The sequence below is a fragment of the Pongo pygmaeus genome, chromosome 14 (genome assembly GCF_028885625.2).
Source record: "Pongo pygmaeus isolate AG05252 chromosome 14, NHGRI_mPonPyg2-v2.0_pri, whole genome shotgun sequence".
Lineage (NCBI taxonomy): Eukaryota > Metazoa > Chordata > Mammalia > Primates > Hominidae > Pongo > Pongo pygmaeus.
In genome coordinates, this window is record NC_072387.2 from 88,037,828 (window position 1) to 88,056,873 (window position 19,046).

Sequence of the window (19,046 nt, forward strand, 5' to 3'; positions counted from 1 at the left end):
TCTGTAAGACTCCATAAAAGGAAGATACACACACATATATACGTATTTTGTACAAATACACAAATGTGGATTTAAAAAATATGTCTTGGTACCAAGGAGCTGCCAGATTAACTGGGTACGACAGTCATGCAAATGATCAATATACAACATGATCATTAAAACAACAGGGTAGAAGAAGAGTAATCGAAAGAACAAGAGGAAAATGCTACCTTTGTCTGGGAAAATTATGGAAAGCCTCACATATAAACCAACAACTGGGCTAGATCTCAAAGGACAGACAGGGATTAACCAGGAAGAATGAAAACAAGAGAGGCTAATGTGGAGAACCAGGGAAAATACAATATGGTGAATGTGGGCCCAATGAGAAATTCAGCATAGCCAGAGCAGAGCACAAGAAGGGAGGGGCTAGAGAAGAGGCAAGGATATTAAACTGAAGTTATATAGTAAAGATCCTTTTATACTAGACTAAGAATACTGGGGCCAGGCATGGTGGCTCACACCTGTAATCCCAGACTTTGGGAGGCCGAGGCAGGCGGATCATGAGGTCAGGAGATCGAGACCATCCTGGCTAACACAGTGAAACCCCATCTCTACTAAAAATACAAAAAATTAGCTGGTCATGGTGGCGGGTGCCTGTAGTCCCAGCTACTCAGGAGGCTGAGGGCAGGAGAATAGCACGAACCCAGGAGGCGGAGCTTGCAGTGAGCTGAGATGGTGCCACTGCACTCCAGCCTGGGTGACAGCACAGGAAAGAAAGGTAAGCAGTAGAAAGGCTGTTACAACAGGCTAGGCAAGAAATAATATGGATCTAAACTAGTGAAAATGAGAAGATCGATTACAGAGGCATTTTAAAAAGGTAGGCTACAGAGAACATACTAAAGTACTAAAGTCATTAAGAAGGACAGGAACAAAGCGGGTCTTTTGCATGGCATGAGGGATTATGAATATGATTTTTTAGACATACACATTCCCCCATCCCACCTCTACCTGTTTTATTTATTCTAAAAAAAAAAAAAGGGATACATGTGCAGAACATTCAGGTTTGTTACATAGGCATATGTGTGCCATGGTGGTTTGCTGCACCTACTGACCCATCCTCTAAACTCCCTCCCCTCAGCCCCCACCCCCTAACAGGCCCTGGTGTGTGCTGTTCCCTTCTCTGTGTCCATGTGCTCTCAATGTTCAATTTCCACTTATAAGTGAGAACATGTGATGTTTAGTTTTCTGTTCCTGTGCTAGTTTGCTGAGGATGATGGCTTCCAGTTTCACCCATGTTCCTCCAAAGGACATGATCTCATTCCTTTTTATGGCTGCCTAGCATTCCATGCTGTATATGCACCACATTTTCTTTATCCAGTCTATCACTGATGGTTATCTGGGTTGGTTCCATGTCTTTGCTATTGTAAATAGTTCTGCAATAAACATATGCAAGCATGTATCTTTATAGAAGATTTATATTGTCTTCCCATTCTTTATACGACACATTGTGTCAAGGTAATAGATTTCCTTTAATCCTCACAATAACGCACCCTCATTTTATGTTAAAAAAAAAAGACTTCAAGATTAATTTATCCAATGTTATTTACTTATTTATTCATTCAATTATTCAAAAAATATATATCAGGTATCTTCAGATACTGGGGGCTTTGAAAATGAAGGGGATAGGCAGCAAGGAACTTAGAGTTTAGAATGGAGGAGACAGACAACAAACAGGTCACGCAATTAAATGAACAAGATAATTTCAGATAGTGATAATGGCTGTGAAGACAATACTATAATATTAATTGCTAGCTATGGACTCTGTTAAAAGGGTATTTTAAGTTTCATTTCATTTAACTCTTACTATTACTTACAAGATAGGTAGTACTATTAACCCTATTGCACAGAAGACAAAAACTGAGATACAGAAAGGTTAAATATCTTTGTCTAAATCACAGAGCTAGTAAGTAGACAAGATTAGTGTTCGGTCATACGGAGTCTGGCTCCAAGATTTGTGTTCATAATCACCATGCTCTACTGTTTTACCCAATCATGATTTTATTATTATGGTCTTCTGTTAAGGCAGTAAAAGGTGCTGAGTGAAAGGGCTGCTTTAGATTGAATGATCAGAAAAGGCTTCCCTTCATCTGAGGATTGAAGGAGACAGCCATGTAAAGATCTGCAAGGAGAATATTCTAAGCAAAGGAAATAAACGCAGCATGTTTTAGAAACAAAGTCTAGTAGAACTGGAGTAGGATGAGATGGAGGAGTTAAGAATTAGACGAAGAAGAGGTGGCAGATGCAGACTAGCCAGTGAAGAGTCTGGATTTTATTCTAGGAAAACACTGAATAGTTTTAAGCAGGAGATTTAAATAATTTGATATGTACTTTATTAAAAGACAGTTTTGAGTATAGTGAAAATGAATTGGGTAGGGAAAGGAGGAACAAAATGGAAGAAGGGAAATTTGAATCCAGGAAGTCTGATTCCAGAGTTAAGCTCTTAACCACCATGCTCTGTGGTTAATTTGAGGTATAGAATCTCTGGTAAAGGCACAAAAAAGATAGATGAAAACATGAACCTGCAGTTCAGGAGAGAATGTGAGGTCAAAGATTTTGATTTTGTTTTGTAATCTCTGACATATAGGCAGACAATTATTAAAGCCCTAAGTTAACTGATTTTAAATTTCATTTCTGATGGCTCAAGAAATACACATAGAGCAAAAAAGGAAGCAAGCCCAGGTCACAATCAATGAAGTCTATTCCTTCCTCTTCAGAACACTTCTGTTCATATATTAATAACAGAAAATATTACTTACTGCCCAGAGTATCTAGAGCCTTTATCCTCCCCCAAAAGGAGCTGAGGCATTGGTGAAGACTTGTCCATAATGACAAGCCTTGGGGTTGCTGTACAGTAAAATGAATTGCACTCAGGGAACATTATCAAACCCATAGATCTCACTAAAGACACAATGACAGAACACATAACATTCCTGCATACATATTTATAGAAAGAAAAGCCATTAATTCAATTATAACCAAGTTTGATATAAATGACCTAATAGTATATCCCATACTATTAAGGTGAGTTAGTAGCTGAGGACAAAAATACCTGCTCTACTAAATCCTCATAATAGTTGGTGACATAGCATGATCCCTGCCTCAAGTGGCTAGAGAAAAAAAAAAGTGGCACAACTGAACAGAGACATGGAGAGAGGGCACAGAACTTTCAAATGCTTTACAAGTCAATTCTTCACATCTCTTCAAGTTACAAAATCACTAAGGAACTTCTAACTCTACCAAGGGTAAGTATATCCACATTGCTTGGCACAGTTTAGGAGTAGTAATTAAAGTCAAGGGAATTTAGGAATATGAGAAATCCAGTACTTAAGTGTTCCCTTCAGCTTCTTCCCTTTCTTGATGTTTCTTACCATGTGGAGGTGTGACACGCTTCACATTCCCCACTAAATATTCAGACTGAGAACAGGCCCTTCCGCTTAGAGTAGAAAGTGGTGGATGTAGTGGAGTCATGCTACCAAGCTATAAAAATAGAGCGATGTGGTCACAATAGAGAGATGTAAAAATTACATGGACCTTTGCTTTGATAAATTTGAGAAGAAAGCTACTGTGCTTACTGAGTAGTACCACGATATGTGGCTACTACTACTGGAGAAAAAGGACTGGGGCTGAAGGGACCACTTAGTACTCCTAACAGCACATGCTGTTTTCTCTCACTCAGAATGCCTTTCTCCTCCCTGAAATCTCCATCCTTCAAAGCTGGGCTTAAGTCCTTTTTGATAATGATCTTCCTTATCCCTGCAACCTAACCACCATTCTCTGAACCCATACTGCTGTCTCGATTATTTGGCTTAGTACCTGTTTAGCATTTGTTTCATATATTTTCATGTCATGCCTTCATTAGCTACTTTTCTGGAAGCAGGGACCATGTTTTGCTGGGGTTTTTTCCTTAATATAAAAAATTTTAACCATTCACAGAAGTAGGGAGAACATAATAAACTCCCATTTACTCATAACACATATTCAATAATTATCAAGATTTGTGTCTTATTTCCTTTGTATGTATATCCTTTGCCTTTTGCCGAAGTATTCTATAGTTCATGTTTTAGGATGCATTTCCAAAAGAAAATATGGTGCCATAGACTAAATGTTTGTGTCCCCCATAAATTCTTATGTTGAAACCTAATCCCTAAAGTGATGGTATTTGGAGGCTGGGCCATTAGGAGGTGACGGTATAATATTTAAAGGTAAGGGCTTCTGGTGCCTATAGGTCAAAAGATTCAAGCCCTCATAAGTGGGATTAATGCCCTTAAAAAGATGTCCCAGAAAGCTCCTTTGTCCTTTCTGCCATGCGAGGATACAGCAAAAAGACACAGCTGTCTATGAAGCAGGAAGTGGGCCTCACTAGACCAGCTGGCACCTTGATCTTGGACTTCTAAGCCTCCAGAACTGTAAGAAATAAATTTCTGTTGCTTATAAGCCAATCAGTTTACAGTATTTTTTTATAGCGGCCCAAAAGGACTAACATAAATGGTGTTTTCTTAAGTAATCACGATACCTAAACAAAATTAAGAGTGATTCCTTACTATTATTTCGTTTAACACTTGCTTCATATTCAAATTTACCCAGCTGCCTTTAAAATGTCTTTCAACAGTTTGTTACTAATCAGTATGCTAACAAGTCCACATTGAATTTGGTTATTATGTTTCATAGTTCTTTTTTATTGTAAAGCAGCACCCTCCCTCAATGACTTAATGAAGAAACCTAGTCATTTTTCCTATTGAGTATCCCACATTCTGGATTTGTCTGTATGTTTCCTCAGTCATAAGAGTTATGCTTTTTTCATTCATTTACTCAGTAGATACGTAGTAGGAGCGGCATGGGAGCCAGAATCCTGTAAAACGCAGTAGCTGCAATAGTGACTACATATTATAGCCCTGGCTCAAACAGAACAAAGTCATAAAACAATTACACAAAGTGTTAATTATTAGCAGTTGTGACATTTGCTAAGGGAAAGTACAGGTAATAAGAAATCACAGCAAGGGAACCCAACCTTCTTTAGGGGTCAGAGAGAGTATTTATTTTGTTCAAAGCATCTAGCACAATGTTAAGTAAGGAAAAATTCATTATTTCTGGGTTGGCAAGTGGAGTAAGTCTTCTTCACATATTACTCTTGTAAACTTAAAGGTCATATCACCACCCCTTGAGCTCTGAAGAGCAAATCCGAATCTCTTAGGAGTCCAAGTTAGGGGAAACTGAAGGGCCAAACAGGTGGTTTCCTCCAGGTGAAATAAATTTAGAAGCACAGTAAGAATTCAGAAAGTGGCTAAATAGATAAAGCCAAAGGAAAAGACTGCATTTTCTGGACCACGAGTTTGGATATTAGGACAATGAATTTTTGGCAAGGAACAGGATGAATATTACTGAAACCTAGAAGAACATGCTTAGTAGGCTATCTGCCACATTGCTCAAGAGGGCTTTTAAGTTAAAATTGAGGAAGGAAAAACGTCCAGGTACACCACAGCAGAGGAGACAAATGATAACCAACACCTTCATTTTAAAAGATTATGGTATTGGTTTTAAAAGATTGTATGTAAAATATATTCGTTTTTATACAATACCATGTTCTTGAGAACAATGTAAATCTCCTTTGTTCATACCAGATTTTAGTCAAGTTTTTGGAAAATAGCGTGGTATGTGTTGGAGCATCTTAGAAAGAAATATGTTCTGTGATGGACTGAGCCATGTCCTCACCCTCCCCTCCAAATTCGTATGTTGAAGCCCTGACCCCTAACATGTCTGTATTTGGAGAAAAGGTCTTTAGGAAGCAATTAAGGTTAAATGAGGTCATTACGTGTTCCTTTAAGAGGAAAAGAGGACAGATTTCTCTCTCTCCCCCAACCATATAAAGACATAACAAGAAGGTAACCATCTGCAAGCCAGGAAGAGAACCGATATCACAACCCGACCCTGCCAAATTCTGATGTGGAACTTCTAGCCTCCAAAACTGTGGGAAAATAAATCTGTTGTTCAAGCCACTCGCCTATAGCATTTTGTTATGACAATCTGAGCTAATACACCTTCCTAATATTTTTCCCTCTCTAGTGTCTAAACTTTAAAGCTCTCTCTTCTGTATGATTTGTAGAATACTTCTGCTCAACTTGTAGGATACATTGGAGACTAAGGCCAAGTGTATACAAAAGTATACCCTGACACCTAACCAAGTAGAAAAGAGAAAAATAGTTAGTCAAGGCATTTCCTAAACCAAGGGATTAAAATGGAATGGGTGATTTTTACTTGCTTGCATTTATTTGTGAACTCTTGAAATGTCTTATTCTTTTCCATACAAATAGGAGCTCTCCTCAGGTGAACCAGATCTGGGTATTTTCAGCTGTGGTCAGCTTCTCTCTGAATCCCACTAGGGTTTGGTGATGCAGAGTAAACAAGGCTATAAATCAAATGCAATGCATTTAATACCTCAATGCATTGCAAATCGATCTGGAATATGGTTTCCAGCTCAAATCGCTTTTCAAGTGAACTGTTCCCTTCCCCTGAAGGGAAGCAATGGAAGTTAAAGACGGAAAATCCTAAAGTTATATTGGATTCAGATGTGCAGCTCCTTTTCTGAGAGTAGACAGAGGCCAAGTTTCCTCAGGTGAGATTCTTCAGTTCTTTATCCAGTTTGAGCCATGGATATTTTAAAACACACATCCTTGTGGCTGGCATTAAATGTGAAACCTGGTGGGCAAGTTTTCAAGAAATAAGAGCTACAAACAAAATAGCTTTCGTTCCATTCAGCATGCTGTGGGAAATGGCTAATGGACAAGCATTACTGTGACTGGCAAGGCAAGTTGCCAATAAATGATAGGCGTAGAGATTCAAACCACTACATAACAGTAACACTTCCTAAGCTTATTTCACTAATTTGTCAAAGTAGGACATTATCTGAAGTGAAAGAAAAATGGGGTTGGAGAGCACAGGGGAAGAAACTATTTAAACGTAAAAGCCATGCTTCTTTCTCATTGGTTAGTTATCTCTGCCTCCAGTAATTATGGTTAGCTTCTGCCATTTCCTAATACCACATCTGGTTTTACCAAGGGCAACATTTCCTCCTTTTGAAATGACAAGCAGAGAGCTATTTCTGGTAGGATAAATTTCCATTGTTTGCTTACTCCTGCAATGTCTTTTTCCATTAGAAAGAAATGAAGTCCAGTGGTTGGATGGGAAGAAAGTGTGGCGTTCTCATGTGCCCTCCCTCAGAGAGGTTGCTGGACATTGGGGGCCATATTGTCTTCTCATTTGTCATCTTTTTTTTCTAGAAAAAGAAGAACCTTAAGTGCTGTCTGCGATCTTTTCTCCATTTGCAACCCTTAAATCTCAACTCTTTCTTAAAATATTGAACAGACAAACTGTTAAGCAGTCCAATGCTTTCAAATTCTTATCTTCTGGAATGGAATAAAAACTACTCCACAAGGGAAAAATAAGTTCACTTAATTGTATAGTTTTAAATCAGCAAAAAATTCAATGAACAATGTCCTAAATTCTATTTCAGATAGGCTTTTTAGTGTAATGGTTAAGAGCACAGACCCTGAGGCTGGGCTATCTAAGGTCAAATGCTATTTCTTTTTGTTGTTTTTGAGACAGAGTCTCGCTCTGTCATCCAGGCTGGAGTGCAGTGGCATGATCTCGGCTCAATGCAACCTCTGCCTCCCATACTCAAGTGATTCTCCTGCCTCAGCCTCCTGAGTAGCTGGGATTACAGGTGCCTGACACCACCCACAGCTAATTTTTTTGGATTTTTAGTAGAGATGGGGTTCTGCCATGTTGCTCAGGCTGGTCTCGAACTCCTGACCTCAGGCAATCTGCCCAACTCTGCCTCCCAAAGTGCTGGGATTACAAGCATGAGCCACTGCACCCCTGGTCAAATGCTATTTCTAACACTTCCACTTGTGAAGGTTTAGGTAAATTAATTTAATCTCTTTATGCCTCCATTTTCTCATCTGAAAATAGAGAATAATAATAGTTCTTCATTACAGGTTGTTGTATCTTGCAAAGAGAAAGAACTATATGAACACTAACTATTACTAAGACTATCTAAGAAAATAGCTAAAGGGCATTACCTTAATCTCACTACTATGTTAGTACTATTAAACAGTTATATGTAAAACCAAGTCAATGCTCACTTGTGTTAGGTCACATTATTCACCAGATAAGAAAAAAGTACAGGCATAAAATTCTTTCTTTAAAATTAGCCTTAACCGAGACTAAAATTTTACCAATAACACGAAGTATAAACTTGGCTTTTAAAGGCAAGACATTCTACCTAAATCTACATGATTAAATGAAGAGTCAAACAAAAAACAAATCCTCACAGCAGCCTAGTCTAAAATATTGACATAATCTGAAGCATTGCTCTGTGAGCAAAATACATACTTTTGAGGTGATCTGTTATCAACTTCAGCCTTCAGTCGTAAATTCTCCCTCACCAGACCACCATTTTCCAATTTCAATTTTTTATTTGCCTAAAATAACAAATCGAAAATAAGTAAGCAAAAGCTACAATAAAAGTGCCTTGTAAAAATTACAACATAAGCCATCTGTATTTTTTAGAGTGATAATACCAGAAAACTGAATAGTAGAACATGGCCTTCAGAAACTTAAAATCACTACTGGGAATGACTTCAGAAACTGAATACTACTGAGCATTTTAAATCCATATTCCCCAAGCACTTTGCAAATATCCTATCCAGGGAAATAAACGAAACTATGTTAGTTAGCTTAGAGTCATTAAGGGACCATACTAATGGCAAATACATGTGTGATTTTTTTTCTTTTTCACATAACTGAATATTCTAGGCAAGGTTACATACCACATGCAATATCGGCAAACTAATATTGAAGAGTTAATTCTTGAGCTTTGAAACTGATTTCTGGGGTGCTGTTTAAAAATACGTTTTTCTAGTAATAACAAATCTAATATGATTTAACCACTTGATTTTTTTTCTTCAAAAAGGCTTTTCCAATGTTCTGGCTCACAACTTCTAGGGCCCTCAAAATTGGATCTATCTATCTATCTATCTATCTATCTATATTTTTTGAAAGAGTCTTGCTCAGTTGCCCAGGCTGGAGTGTAGTGGTGTGATCTTGGCTCACTGCAACCTCCACCTCCAGGGTTCAGGTGATTCTCCTGTCTCAGCCTCCCGAGGAGCTGGGACTACAGGCGTGTGCCACCATGCCCAGCTAATTTTTGTATTTTAAGTAGCGACGGGGTTTTGCCACAGTGGCCAGATTGGTCTTGAACTTTTGGCCTCAAGTGATCCACCTGCCCCAGCCTCACAAAGTGTTAGGATTACAGGTATGAGCCACTTGCCAGGCCTGGATCAGTATTTTCTAATAAATTCTATGAATTGTTCTTTGATTAAAAAAAAAAAAAACCTTCCAAGTATGATTTTCTTTCTTGAATTGTATAACACCTAAAAATTACCTAACAGGACACTAATTGCTAGAAAATCTAGAGGCTCAACACTGATTCTGGACACACTGAAAACTAGTGTGCTTAAATTTTAGAGTCTTAGAAGCTACTTCCTTTAAATTCCCTACTCATTGCTTTTACGTATTACAAAGAAAAATAACACTCCCTAGACTGGAAAACAACCTCACTAACCTGGGAAAGGGAAATTCTTTGACCAGAACAAAGTGAATGGGTCACAAGAATAACTGTCACCAAAAAAGGTTTAAACCAAGAAGCCTTTAAAACGTATTTCAAAAATTTGGCTATTACTTTGATGAATTTCCAGAACTTCTGACTGTATTACTTACTTACCCACATAAGCTGCAGCGCAAGGATCACAGGAGAAATAAGGTAGAGAACATTATTTGGGGGCATAAAGTCTAACTCCCTTACTTAGACCCATCCAGGTTCCCTCTGGGCTCTAGGCACCTGCTTATCTTCATGAATGCACACCAACCAGGACTGTGGAGAGTTAATTCTTTAAGTGATTGATAAACACCATTACTGCTTCTCTGAAGATATAAGGAAAGCCATTTAACTTCCTCATATATGCAGACAATGAATTAAGCTCTCAAGCACAGCACCATAAGGGGAGGCACTTAGTGAATGCTTTTTGATGATGATGACAAGCTTAAATTAGAAACTCATTTGATTTCCTTTCCCCTTCCTTGCCCCCCACCACTACTGTATGGCTATGTTTCAGTCTCTCAACAGTCCTTTGACTCTCTAATACTTCTCATTATAGGCTGGCTAGTTCCTCAACTATCAGAGATCTTTTCAAGAGGGTTAGGTGAGTAAAAGTTATGAAGGGCAGAGTTCTGCCTACCTTTTGCACCTAAAAGAATAATGAATATTTCAGCTAACTCTTCTGCATTCTCAACACTGATTGGGTAATGACACTGGCCTCATGACGATTCAAAACTCAACCATTCCAGGTAACATCAGAAAAAAAGTCCACTTCATTCATGCTAAGTAGTCCTTTATTCTGAATCTTTTGTATTCCTGTATTTGATTATGTTGAGTATGTTATTACTCCACACTTTAGTTTTTGTCTCTGCAGTCCATGTTTTTTCATTCACTTATGTCCCAGTTTATAGCCTATTACCTACTAGCATCACTAGGCATAGAAAATGGGCTTATTCAATATCCCAAAGAATTTTGAAGTCCCAGGGTAGCTTTGAGTATTGAATTTAACATTTGACCATTAAAAGAGCAAAGGAAAATTAACTGTGCTTTATGTATTCTTCAATATCCATCCCTCATATCACCCTTATAAGCCTCATGTTCTAAGAAATATTTACTGCCAAAACTTTAAACGAAGTTTAATAACTACAAAGGAGAGATCATATAGTGCTTACCAACGGCTCAAGAAGAACCAGGGAAATTAAAGGGAACAAGGCAAATTGATAAATACTGTAATTTCCCAGTTAGCATTCCTTTTAGTATCCTATTGTCTTCTAACAAATCAAGGTACTAACACTGGCCATCAATACCCAAAGAAACTATGCACTTCCCCCTCCTACACACTTATAACAAACTCAGTACAATTATGTCTGTAGTTTCTTTTTTATCTAAAAGCACTAGGTTCTCTCTTCTCCTCACCCTGGCCTTTTCTGAGCCCAAACAACAATTATTTTATATGTGGAAGATGGCTTACATCTAAGTTGCAAGTATTTCTCTGCTACTTAACCTGAGGACCTGAGAGCCAATATACACGGGAACTTCTTTAAAATACCATATGGAAATCATTAATAATTTTGAAAGATAAGATTTAGTAATTTCACACGGGAATAGCATTTTAAGGAAATGCAAATAGTTGAATATGTGATTGTAGAACTGAGTACTACAAAGCCATCTCCTTTCACAGCACAAGAGGACTCCACTGTGGATAAACTTGAACTCAAGCTAAAGGCTGGTCACTTGGGTCAAGATGGTGTTGTAGGAGTTGACCGTAACATCTAGTGCTGATGGCATGGATCTTATCTCCCTTTCTAGGCTGAAAAATCCTAGAGGTTTGCCTTTTTCACCATGCTGTATCTTGTTCAAAGAATAACTGAAAAAAATGAACCAGTTTCATAAATCACACCATTCTTTTGCATGAAGTAGTCTAAAGCAGCTGCTTATTGCTGTCCTGGAATTAGTCACTAAGCCTTTATCTATCTACAGTCTTAAAAATAAGAGAGTGGTAGCAATAGAAAAGATAAGGTCAAAACTCTTCCTTTCATTGGTGCGAAAATGGGTATGTGTTTGTTTTTAGGTACACAGGGGAAGTCGCTGATATACTCTTAAAAAACCTATGGCAAACCACAAAGAGGACGAAACAGAAACACATCCTTTAAATTGGTATTACTCTTCCAGAAGAAGATGCAATCTTATACAGAAGCACAACAGTCTCTAATTATAGTCACACATGGAACCACCTGATATTTCTTGGCAGTTAATGATATTTAAATGAGAAAAAGTCTTCTTATTGCATATAAATGCTCATCCAGAGATTCTGTCCTTTCCTCACAAATCATCTGATGATGAGTCAAGATAATATGGCTATTTATGCTTTTGAAGGTACTTATTTTAAAAACAACCATAATAGATTTTTAAAAACCACAACTTACCTCCTTTAGCTTATCCACATCATCTTTCACTTTTTCATAGATTTCATTAGCTGTTCTGAGTTTTTTCTTCCACTCTGCTACAGTTTCTGGGTTAATTTTACTTGGATTATCTGTGACTAGATGTTTGTCTTCATTCTGGTTGCCCTGCACCAAGGTTAAAGGATCCAGAATAGTTTTGATCTGTGACTCCAAGCTGAGATTTTTACTCTTAAGCTCTTCTACTTCTTTCTGTAAACAATCTATTTCGTCCTGAAAAAGCATTGCATAGTCATGAGGCAGGCATAGACACTAAACACATACAAACATATGCTAAACTGACGCCAACACGGTTTGAATTTTGTACTTAAAATTCTGTAGATACATAGATTCTTTACACATCAAAAGAGTTTAGCAGGGAGAAAGTCACATACAGTTTAAATTCTCAAAATGTGGCCTGACTGATAAAAATTGGGATTTATGTTGCCTTCATTTTAATTCAATGTTAGTTGTGATTTTTAAGAACGCCAAATCTTTGATTCTATTTAAGATATCATCCAGAAAATAAGAAAAGTCACATGAATTCCAACAGGGAAGTAGATTCCATTTCAAAAAAAAAAACAAAAAACTTGAGGCATATTAAACTGCTTTACTGAGGGGAATTTGAAAGTACATTGAGGCGGGCCGGGTTAAAAAAAAAAAAAGGTACAGTTTGTCCCCACCTCATCCCCACATCTACAGGGGATTGGTTCTAGGACCCTTAGGGATACCAAAATCCATGGATGCTCAAGTTCCTGATGGAAAATTGCTAGTGCTATATTTGCATATAACCTACGTACATCTTTCCATACATTTTAAATCATCTCTACATTATTTATAATAACTAATACAAAGTAAATGTCATACAAATAGTTGTTAAACTGCATTATTTTTATATGTATTTATTTTTTTAATTTTCAATCTTGATTGTTTGAATCCACAGATGATGAACCCTTGGATATAGTGGGCTGACTGTACAGAGTTATCAAGATGATCGTGCCTGTAATCCCAGCACTTCGGAAGGCCAAGGCGGGTGGACCAGCTGAGGTCAGGAGTTAAAGACCAGCCTGGCCAACATGATGAAACCTCACCTCTACTAAAAATACAAAAAATTTGCTGAGTGTGGTGGCAGGCACCTGCAGTTCCAGCTACTTGAGAGGCTGAGGCAGGAGAATTGCTTGAACCCAGGAGGTGGAGGTTGCAGTGAGCTGAGATCATGCCATCTGCACTCCAGCCTGGGTGACAGAATGAGACTCTGTCTCAAAAAAGAAAAAGAGGATCGTTAGGGTTTTTTTTTGATATTTATATTTTCACTTCTATATTTGAAGTATGAGTGAAACCATCTACCATTTCCTTCTACTTTTCATTCCAGAATAATATCTGTAGTTAATTTTGAATTTTTAACTTTTCTGGATTCTGGTTCTTCAATTACTACTGTGACTATTGCAAGTATTAGCTTTCCCACTCTGGAACTGTTTATTATCTTAAAACCAGTCACTAAACATTTGGGTTAGAACTTCTTACTATGATGCCATTTATTCATCTATAATAAATATGTCACCTTAAATTGAGGTTGTTAAAAATTCTGTTAGAAAATAAACTCCCAAGTAGCTCAAGTGATCTCCCAAAGGATTAATTTGTTTACTATCTGAGTATGATAAATATTCATTATATAAAAATACATTTTAGCATTAAATGTCACACAGATAGTACTATTTTAAATTGCAATACATTTCAACTTAAATAGCATTTTCATAAAACAAGCAAATTCATATATGTAAGGAACACATATATGAATAAACATATATTCAATCATGTATTTATGCCCCACTGCATTCCAAAAATTTTTGAGGCAGTTGAGGCACCTTCCATGTATACAGTTAAACTGAAAGATATTTTGAGTCAAGAGGGGATCGATAATATCTCCTTCTTCAGTCAACATAAAATGACAACTGGGCTTAATGTGTGCTATTCAAAAGTGTATGTTTTCTATTAGCATGAATTTATTTGTAAAAATAGCACCACCATGTCCAATCATCCTGTTCATTCACCTTTAGACAATAATTAGGAAACAGCATGTTTCACACTAAAATCTCTGTGCTGGCAGTTGACATAAGGTATAGTATTTACTTTACTAGAATTGATCAGGCTTATAATCACCAGTAACTTCATAGGCGGAAGCAACTGATGACTGCAGAAGTCGGACTGGCTTTCACAAGGAGATTTCCTTTTTCTCCCAACTTCTTGAGGAAGCAAATACAAAATGGCATGTCTGTAGAGGTACAAATTTTAACTTAAAAAAAAAAAAAAGAAAGAAATGCTTCCATCTGTTCCTTTTTTTCTGGAATCCCATTCCCCCTTTCCTTGGTACTTAAAGAAAAAAAACAAAACAAAAAATCTCTTTCCTCTATTTAAAATACAAAAGGAAAAAAGAAAAAGAATTTATCAAATAATTTCTTTTTATAGGCTTTTAAAATAAAGTTTCATTGGATATTTACTCTAAGAAGTCTGGGGACTGAGATAGGTCAGTTTTTACCTTGAATTCACTGCTAACATAATTTTAAACTTTGATTATTTTTTACCTCATATTCTTTGTGTAGTAATTCAAGTCTAGTTTTCCGAAGATGCTTCCTGACTGTATGGCTTAGCATAGGTTCACTTTCACTTGTTCCTCCTGTAGGGAAAAAAAAAAAAAATCCTAATTTTTCATTCTAATTCGGGAAGAATGAAAATGATCCTTTTTCGTATTGTTTTATATAGCTTCCCAGCTTCATAACTACCCTTCCCCTTACATACACACTTGGGGCTAACATTAGCCCTTTTCTCTATCCTAATCTTGAGGAAAAAATAATATATCAAATAACACCATAAGAAATACCTTCAGTAATACATCATATTGTGTTTACATATCTACATATCTTATCACAGCAAACTCAGTGGAGGAAAGGGCTATATATTATCACATTTGGACTACTTCAAATTCTGAAAACTAGACTATATTTAAATAATAAAACCAATTATTACATTTACATTTAACCAACAGATTATATAAAAATGTATTACTGATTGGGTGTGGTGGCTCACGCCTGTAATCCGAGCACTTTGGGAGTCCAAGGCAGGCGGATCACGAGGCCAGGAGATCAAGACCATCCTGGCTACAGTGAAACCCCGTCTCTACTAAAAATACAAACAAACAAACAAAATTAGTCGGGCGTGGTGGCTGGCGCCTGTAGTCCCAGATACTCAGGAGGCTGAGGCAGGAGAATGGCATGAACCTGGGAGGCGGAGCTTGCAGTGAGCCGAAATTGCGCCACTGCACTCCAGCCCAGGCGACAAAGCGAGACTCTGTCTCAAAAAAAAAAAAAAGTATTACTGCTATATACCTATGTATATAGATTAATGTGTCTTTTCACAGATTCTAACAGGCTAATTACAATGGACTGTAAGTCATGGCATTAACTGTATGTCATGACTTGTTACAAATGCACTCACAATGAATTCTTCCTGAGAGCTCTTCACTGATGCTCTGGTTACCTTCTTTGTACTTCTTAGTATTATAATAATAGCAAAGGTATTTTACAGATGTTCTTTTTCAGGATGTTCTATCCAAATGCAAAAATGGATGAACTATTTTCCTTGAGAGAATTTATGAAATATCACTTAGGTATGAATGAATAAAGGTAGGATATGGGATGAGAAGAAAAGCTGGGGGAAAATATTCAAATCATCAAAGTTCATATTCTGCAAGAAAAGACTTGACTCCTTGGTGAAATTCAGCAGGTAAAAAAAAACAGAGGTTAACCCCGTAGCATGCAACACAGCAGAGGACTAGTCCTCTACCAGACTTCACCCAGGTACCAAGAACCAACTCTGATTGTTCCTTCAGATCTCTTATTTCCTAAGTCCTACTAGTTCTTCTTTTGCTCTGTAGCATACATATTCCTTTCTATTTCCTTTGTAAAAATCTTGGCTGGGCACGGTGGCTCACGCCTGTAATTCCCAGCACTTTGGGAGGCCGAGGCGGGCAGATCACCTGAGGTTGGGAGTTCGAGACCAGCCTGACCAACATGGAGAAACCCCGTCTCTACTAAAAATACAAAATTAGCCGGGCGTGGTGATGCATGCCTATAATCCCAGCTACTTGGGAGGCTGAGGGAGGAGAATCGCTTGAACCCAGGAGGCAGAGGTTGCGGTGAGCCGAGAACGCGCCACCGCACTCCAGCCTGGGCAACAAGAGCGAAACTCTGTCTCAAAAAAAAAAATCTTATTTAAGTCCATTTTCCCTAACTTGGGACTACTACAATGACTTCTTAAGTTTTCTGAAAAATGTTTTCTATACTTGGCTAATTATAGATTCACTTTCAATTTTTCCTATAGCAAAAATAAGTAGAAATCATTTTAATTTTTGCAACCTAAAATAAATAACTGAGTAGAATAAAAACCAAACTCTTTAGAAGTTTTCCTTTTCAAGGATCCTCTAGTTCCAGTTTTACTCCTCCCCCACCCCACCAACATTAATGTGACATGGAATTTGTTTTTTACCCTTAATCCAAACTTACATTTTCTATCACCTAGGCAAAAGCCTCCTACCAGACCTACTCACATCCTGTCTACTCCTATAGTCCAACCTATGTATTACCATATGAGTAATATTCGTAAAGCACATTTTGGATCATACCACTCCCTTGCTCAAAACCATCATGCCCAATTCACCCTTCTTCTTAGTCCTAGAGCAAGTCCCTGATTTAGCTGTCATTCAAGGTTCTCTGCACTAAAGTCTCAATTTACCTTTTGTCTTATTTCAGTAGTCAGACCCAAAGTAGACTACTGATCATTTCTAAAAACATGCTCTGTGTTTTCCTGTATCTAAACTTTAGTTCATGCTATTCTCTCTGCAGGAAATGCCCTCCTTAATTTTCACCGTTGAAATGTTATCCATCCTTAAATTTAAATGTCCAGCTTAAAGGCCACCTACTTTATGAAGCCCTTCTCAGTGTTCTTAGCTGAAGTTTCTTGCCTGAACTCTCTGGGCTTTTTTTGGGGCCCTTAGCACTTGCTGCTTTTCTTTTGGTTCAGTTGCTAAGAAAATGTAAGCTCCGTGAGGCTCTCAGGGTTATTCCTCTTAGCACCTCTCAGTGCCTTGTGCCCCAGTTGCTCCACATATACATTACACAAATTACTCATCCACTCAGTATTATGTTGGCCAAATAGCATCATTGAAAATAGTCTATTTCAGTCTTCCCCAAAATATACATTATTTGGAGATTGTTTCAAACCTATTCCTATGTATATATAAAACAGGCCCTTACCTATAATTTCTTTGCAAGGATTTTCAGGAGTGATGGGGACTCTGCAAGCTGGACACTGGCTATTATTCTTCAACCACAAATCAATACAAATCGAACAAAATACATGGTTGTTGATGCATATGACAGGCTGACGTACCTTTGAAAAAAAAACATCACTTTTAGTACAGGACAACAATCATAATTAGAAGATCAAATGGTTTAGTTTACAGCAAACTGCTTCTCTAGATTATGGCAGAGTAGGTGTTTAAGAAGGGATATCTCCGGCTTTTAAAAACACTGCTTCTGTTGGTCAATTTTCTTTTTACACGTTTAACAGAGATACTAGCTGAGATACTGGATCATGGAGACTGAAACTTTTGACATATAAAATGCTTTATTTTGTACCTAAACCACAGAATTCATGCCAAAAAGAAAACGCTTTTTGTTCCACTAAGGCTGGGACAATTTTGCTCAAACTCTTCTATTTTAGCATTATAGAACAGCAGGATTAGGTTTTTGAAAATATCATTTAGCACAATCATCCATCTGATGCCCGAATCCTTTTCTCAATTCATTCCACTGTGTTACAGAGTAGCAGAACTATTAAGTATTGTATTGATATTTTACTAGAAATTCCCCAAAACCAAACAGTAATGAAAGCTAAAACAACACAAAAGGCATGAGCTTCACTCTCAAGTAGTTTATAATCTAAACAGCAAACAATGCAGACAGAATTACTGAGATACACCAAATACACAAATCTTTGACTCCAGGCTCCATTTAAACAAGCACAAATAATAATACCTTACATTTACAGCCTTTTTTTTTTTTTTTTTTGAGACGGAGTCTCACCCTGTTACCCAGGCTGGAGTACAGTGGCACCACCTAGGCTCACTGCAACCTCTGCCTCCTGGGTTCAAGCAATTCTCCTGTCTCAGCCTCCTGAGTAGCTGGGACTACAGGCGCCTGCCACCACGCCAGCTCATTTTTCTATTTTTAGTAGAGACGAGGTTTCACCATATTGGTCAGGCTGGTCTCAAACTCTTGACCTCAGGTGATCCGCCCGCCTCTGCCTCCCAAAGTGCTGGGATTACAGGCATGAGCCACAGCGCCTGGCCTGTAGTCATATTTTACAAACGGCTTTCACATGTATCTTTCACCGCCCCAACCCTTTTCCATCTCTCTTTTTAAAAATACCACAACTTGGTGAGGTAAACAGGGTAAATATGCTTTACAAATAAAACAAAGGCATGAAGAATTAGGTAGCTTGCTCAGGGTTAACTGGGTGTGTTGACTGTTTATAGTTGTTTTATCAGGAGGAAGAAAGAAAAGAGAAGCTGCTTTGGTTATCTCCACAGCATTTATATTACCTGATATTATACACGTGTTTACATATTTATTGTCTATCTCCCTTATCAGAATGGAAACTCCATGAGAGCAAGAACTTCTTTACTCTCATTCATGACTAAACCTTTAGTGCCTAGAAGATAGCTTGGTACTTAGCAAGTACTCAACAAAGGTTTGTTGAATGATTAACTGCTATTAACATAATATTAACATTCAACTAGCTGGGAAAGTTGTCAGAAGGAAATAATGATTTAATATTTTTTCAAATAGCACAAATTT

The 19,046-nt window shown here is 37.6% G+C and overlaps 1 protein-coding gene across 1 annotated transcript in view; it reads right to left on the reverse strand.

The window, feature by feature from the left end:
- Positions 1-19,046, reverse strand: part of OBI1 (ORC ubiquitin ligase 1) — a 43,897-nt gene that overhangs the window by 12,066 nt on the left and 12,785 nt on the right. Inside the window, exons 2-5 of the mRNA XM_054446791.2 lie at positions 17,442-17,577; positions 14,715-14,806; positions 12,118-12,366; positions 8,428-8,516 (exon numbers count right to left, since the gene is read on the reverse strand). Of these exons, the coding sequence (XP_054302766.1) occupies positions 8,428-8,516; positions 12,118-12,366; positions 14,715-14,806; positions 17,442-17,577 (566 nt within the window). The remainder of the gene's footprint in view (positions 1-8,427; positions 8,517-12,117; positions 12,367-14,714; positions 14,807-17,441; positions 17,578-19,046) is intronic.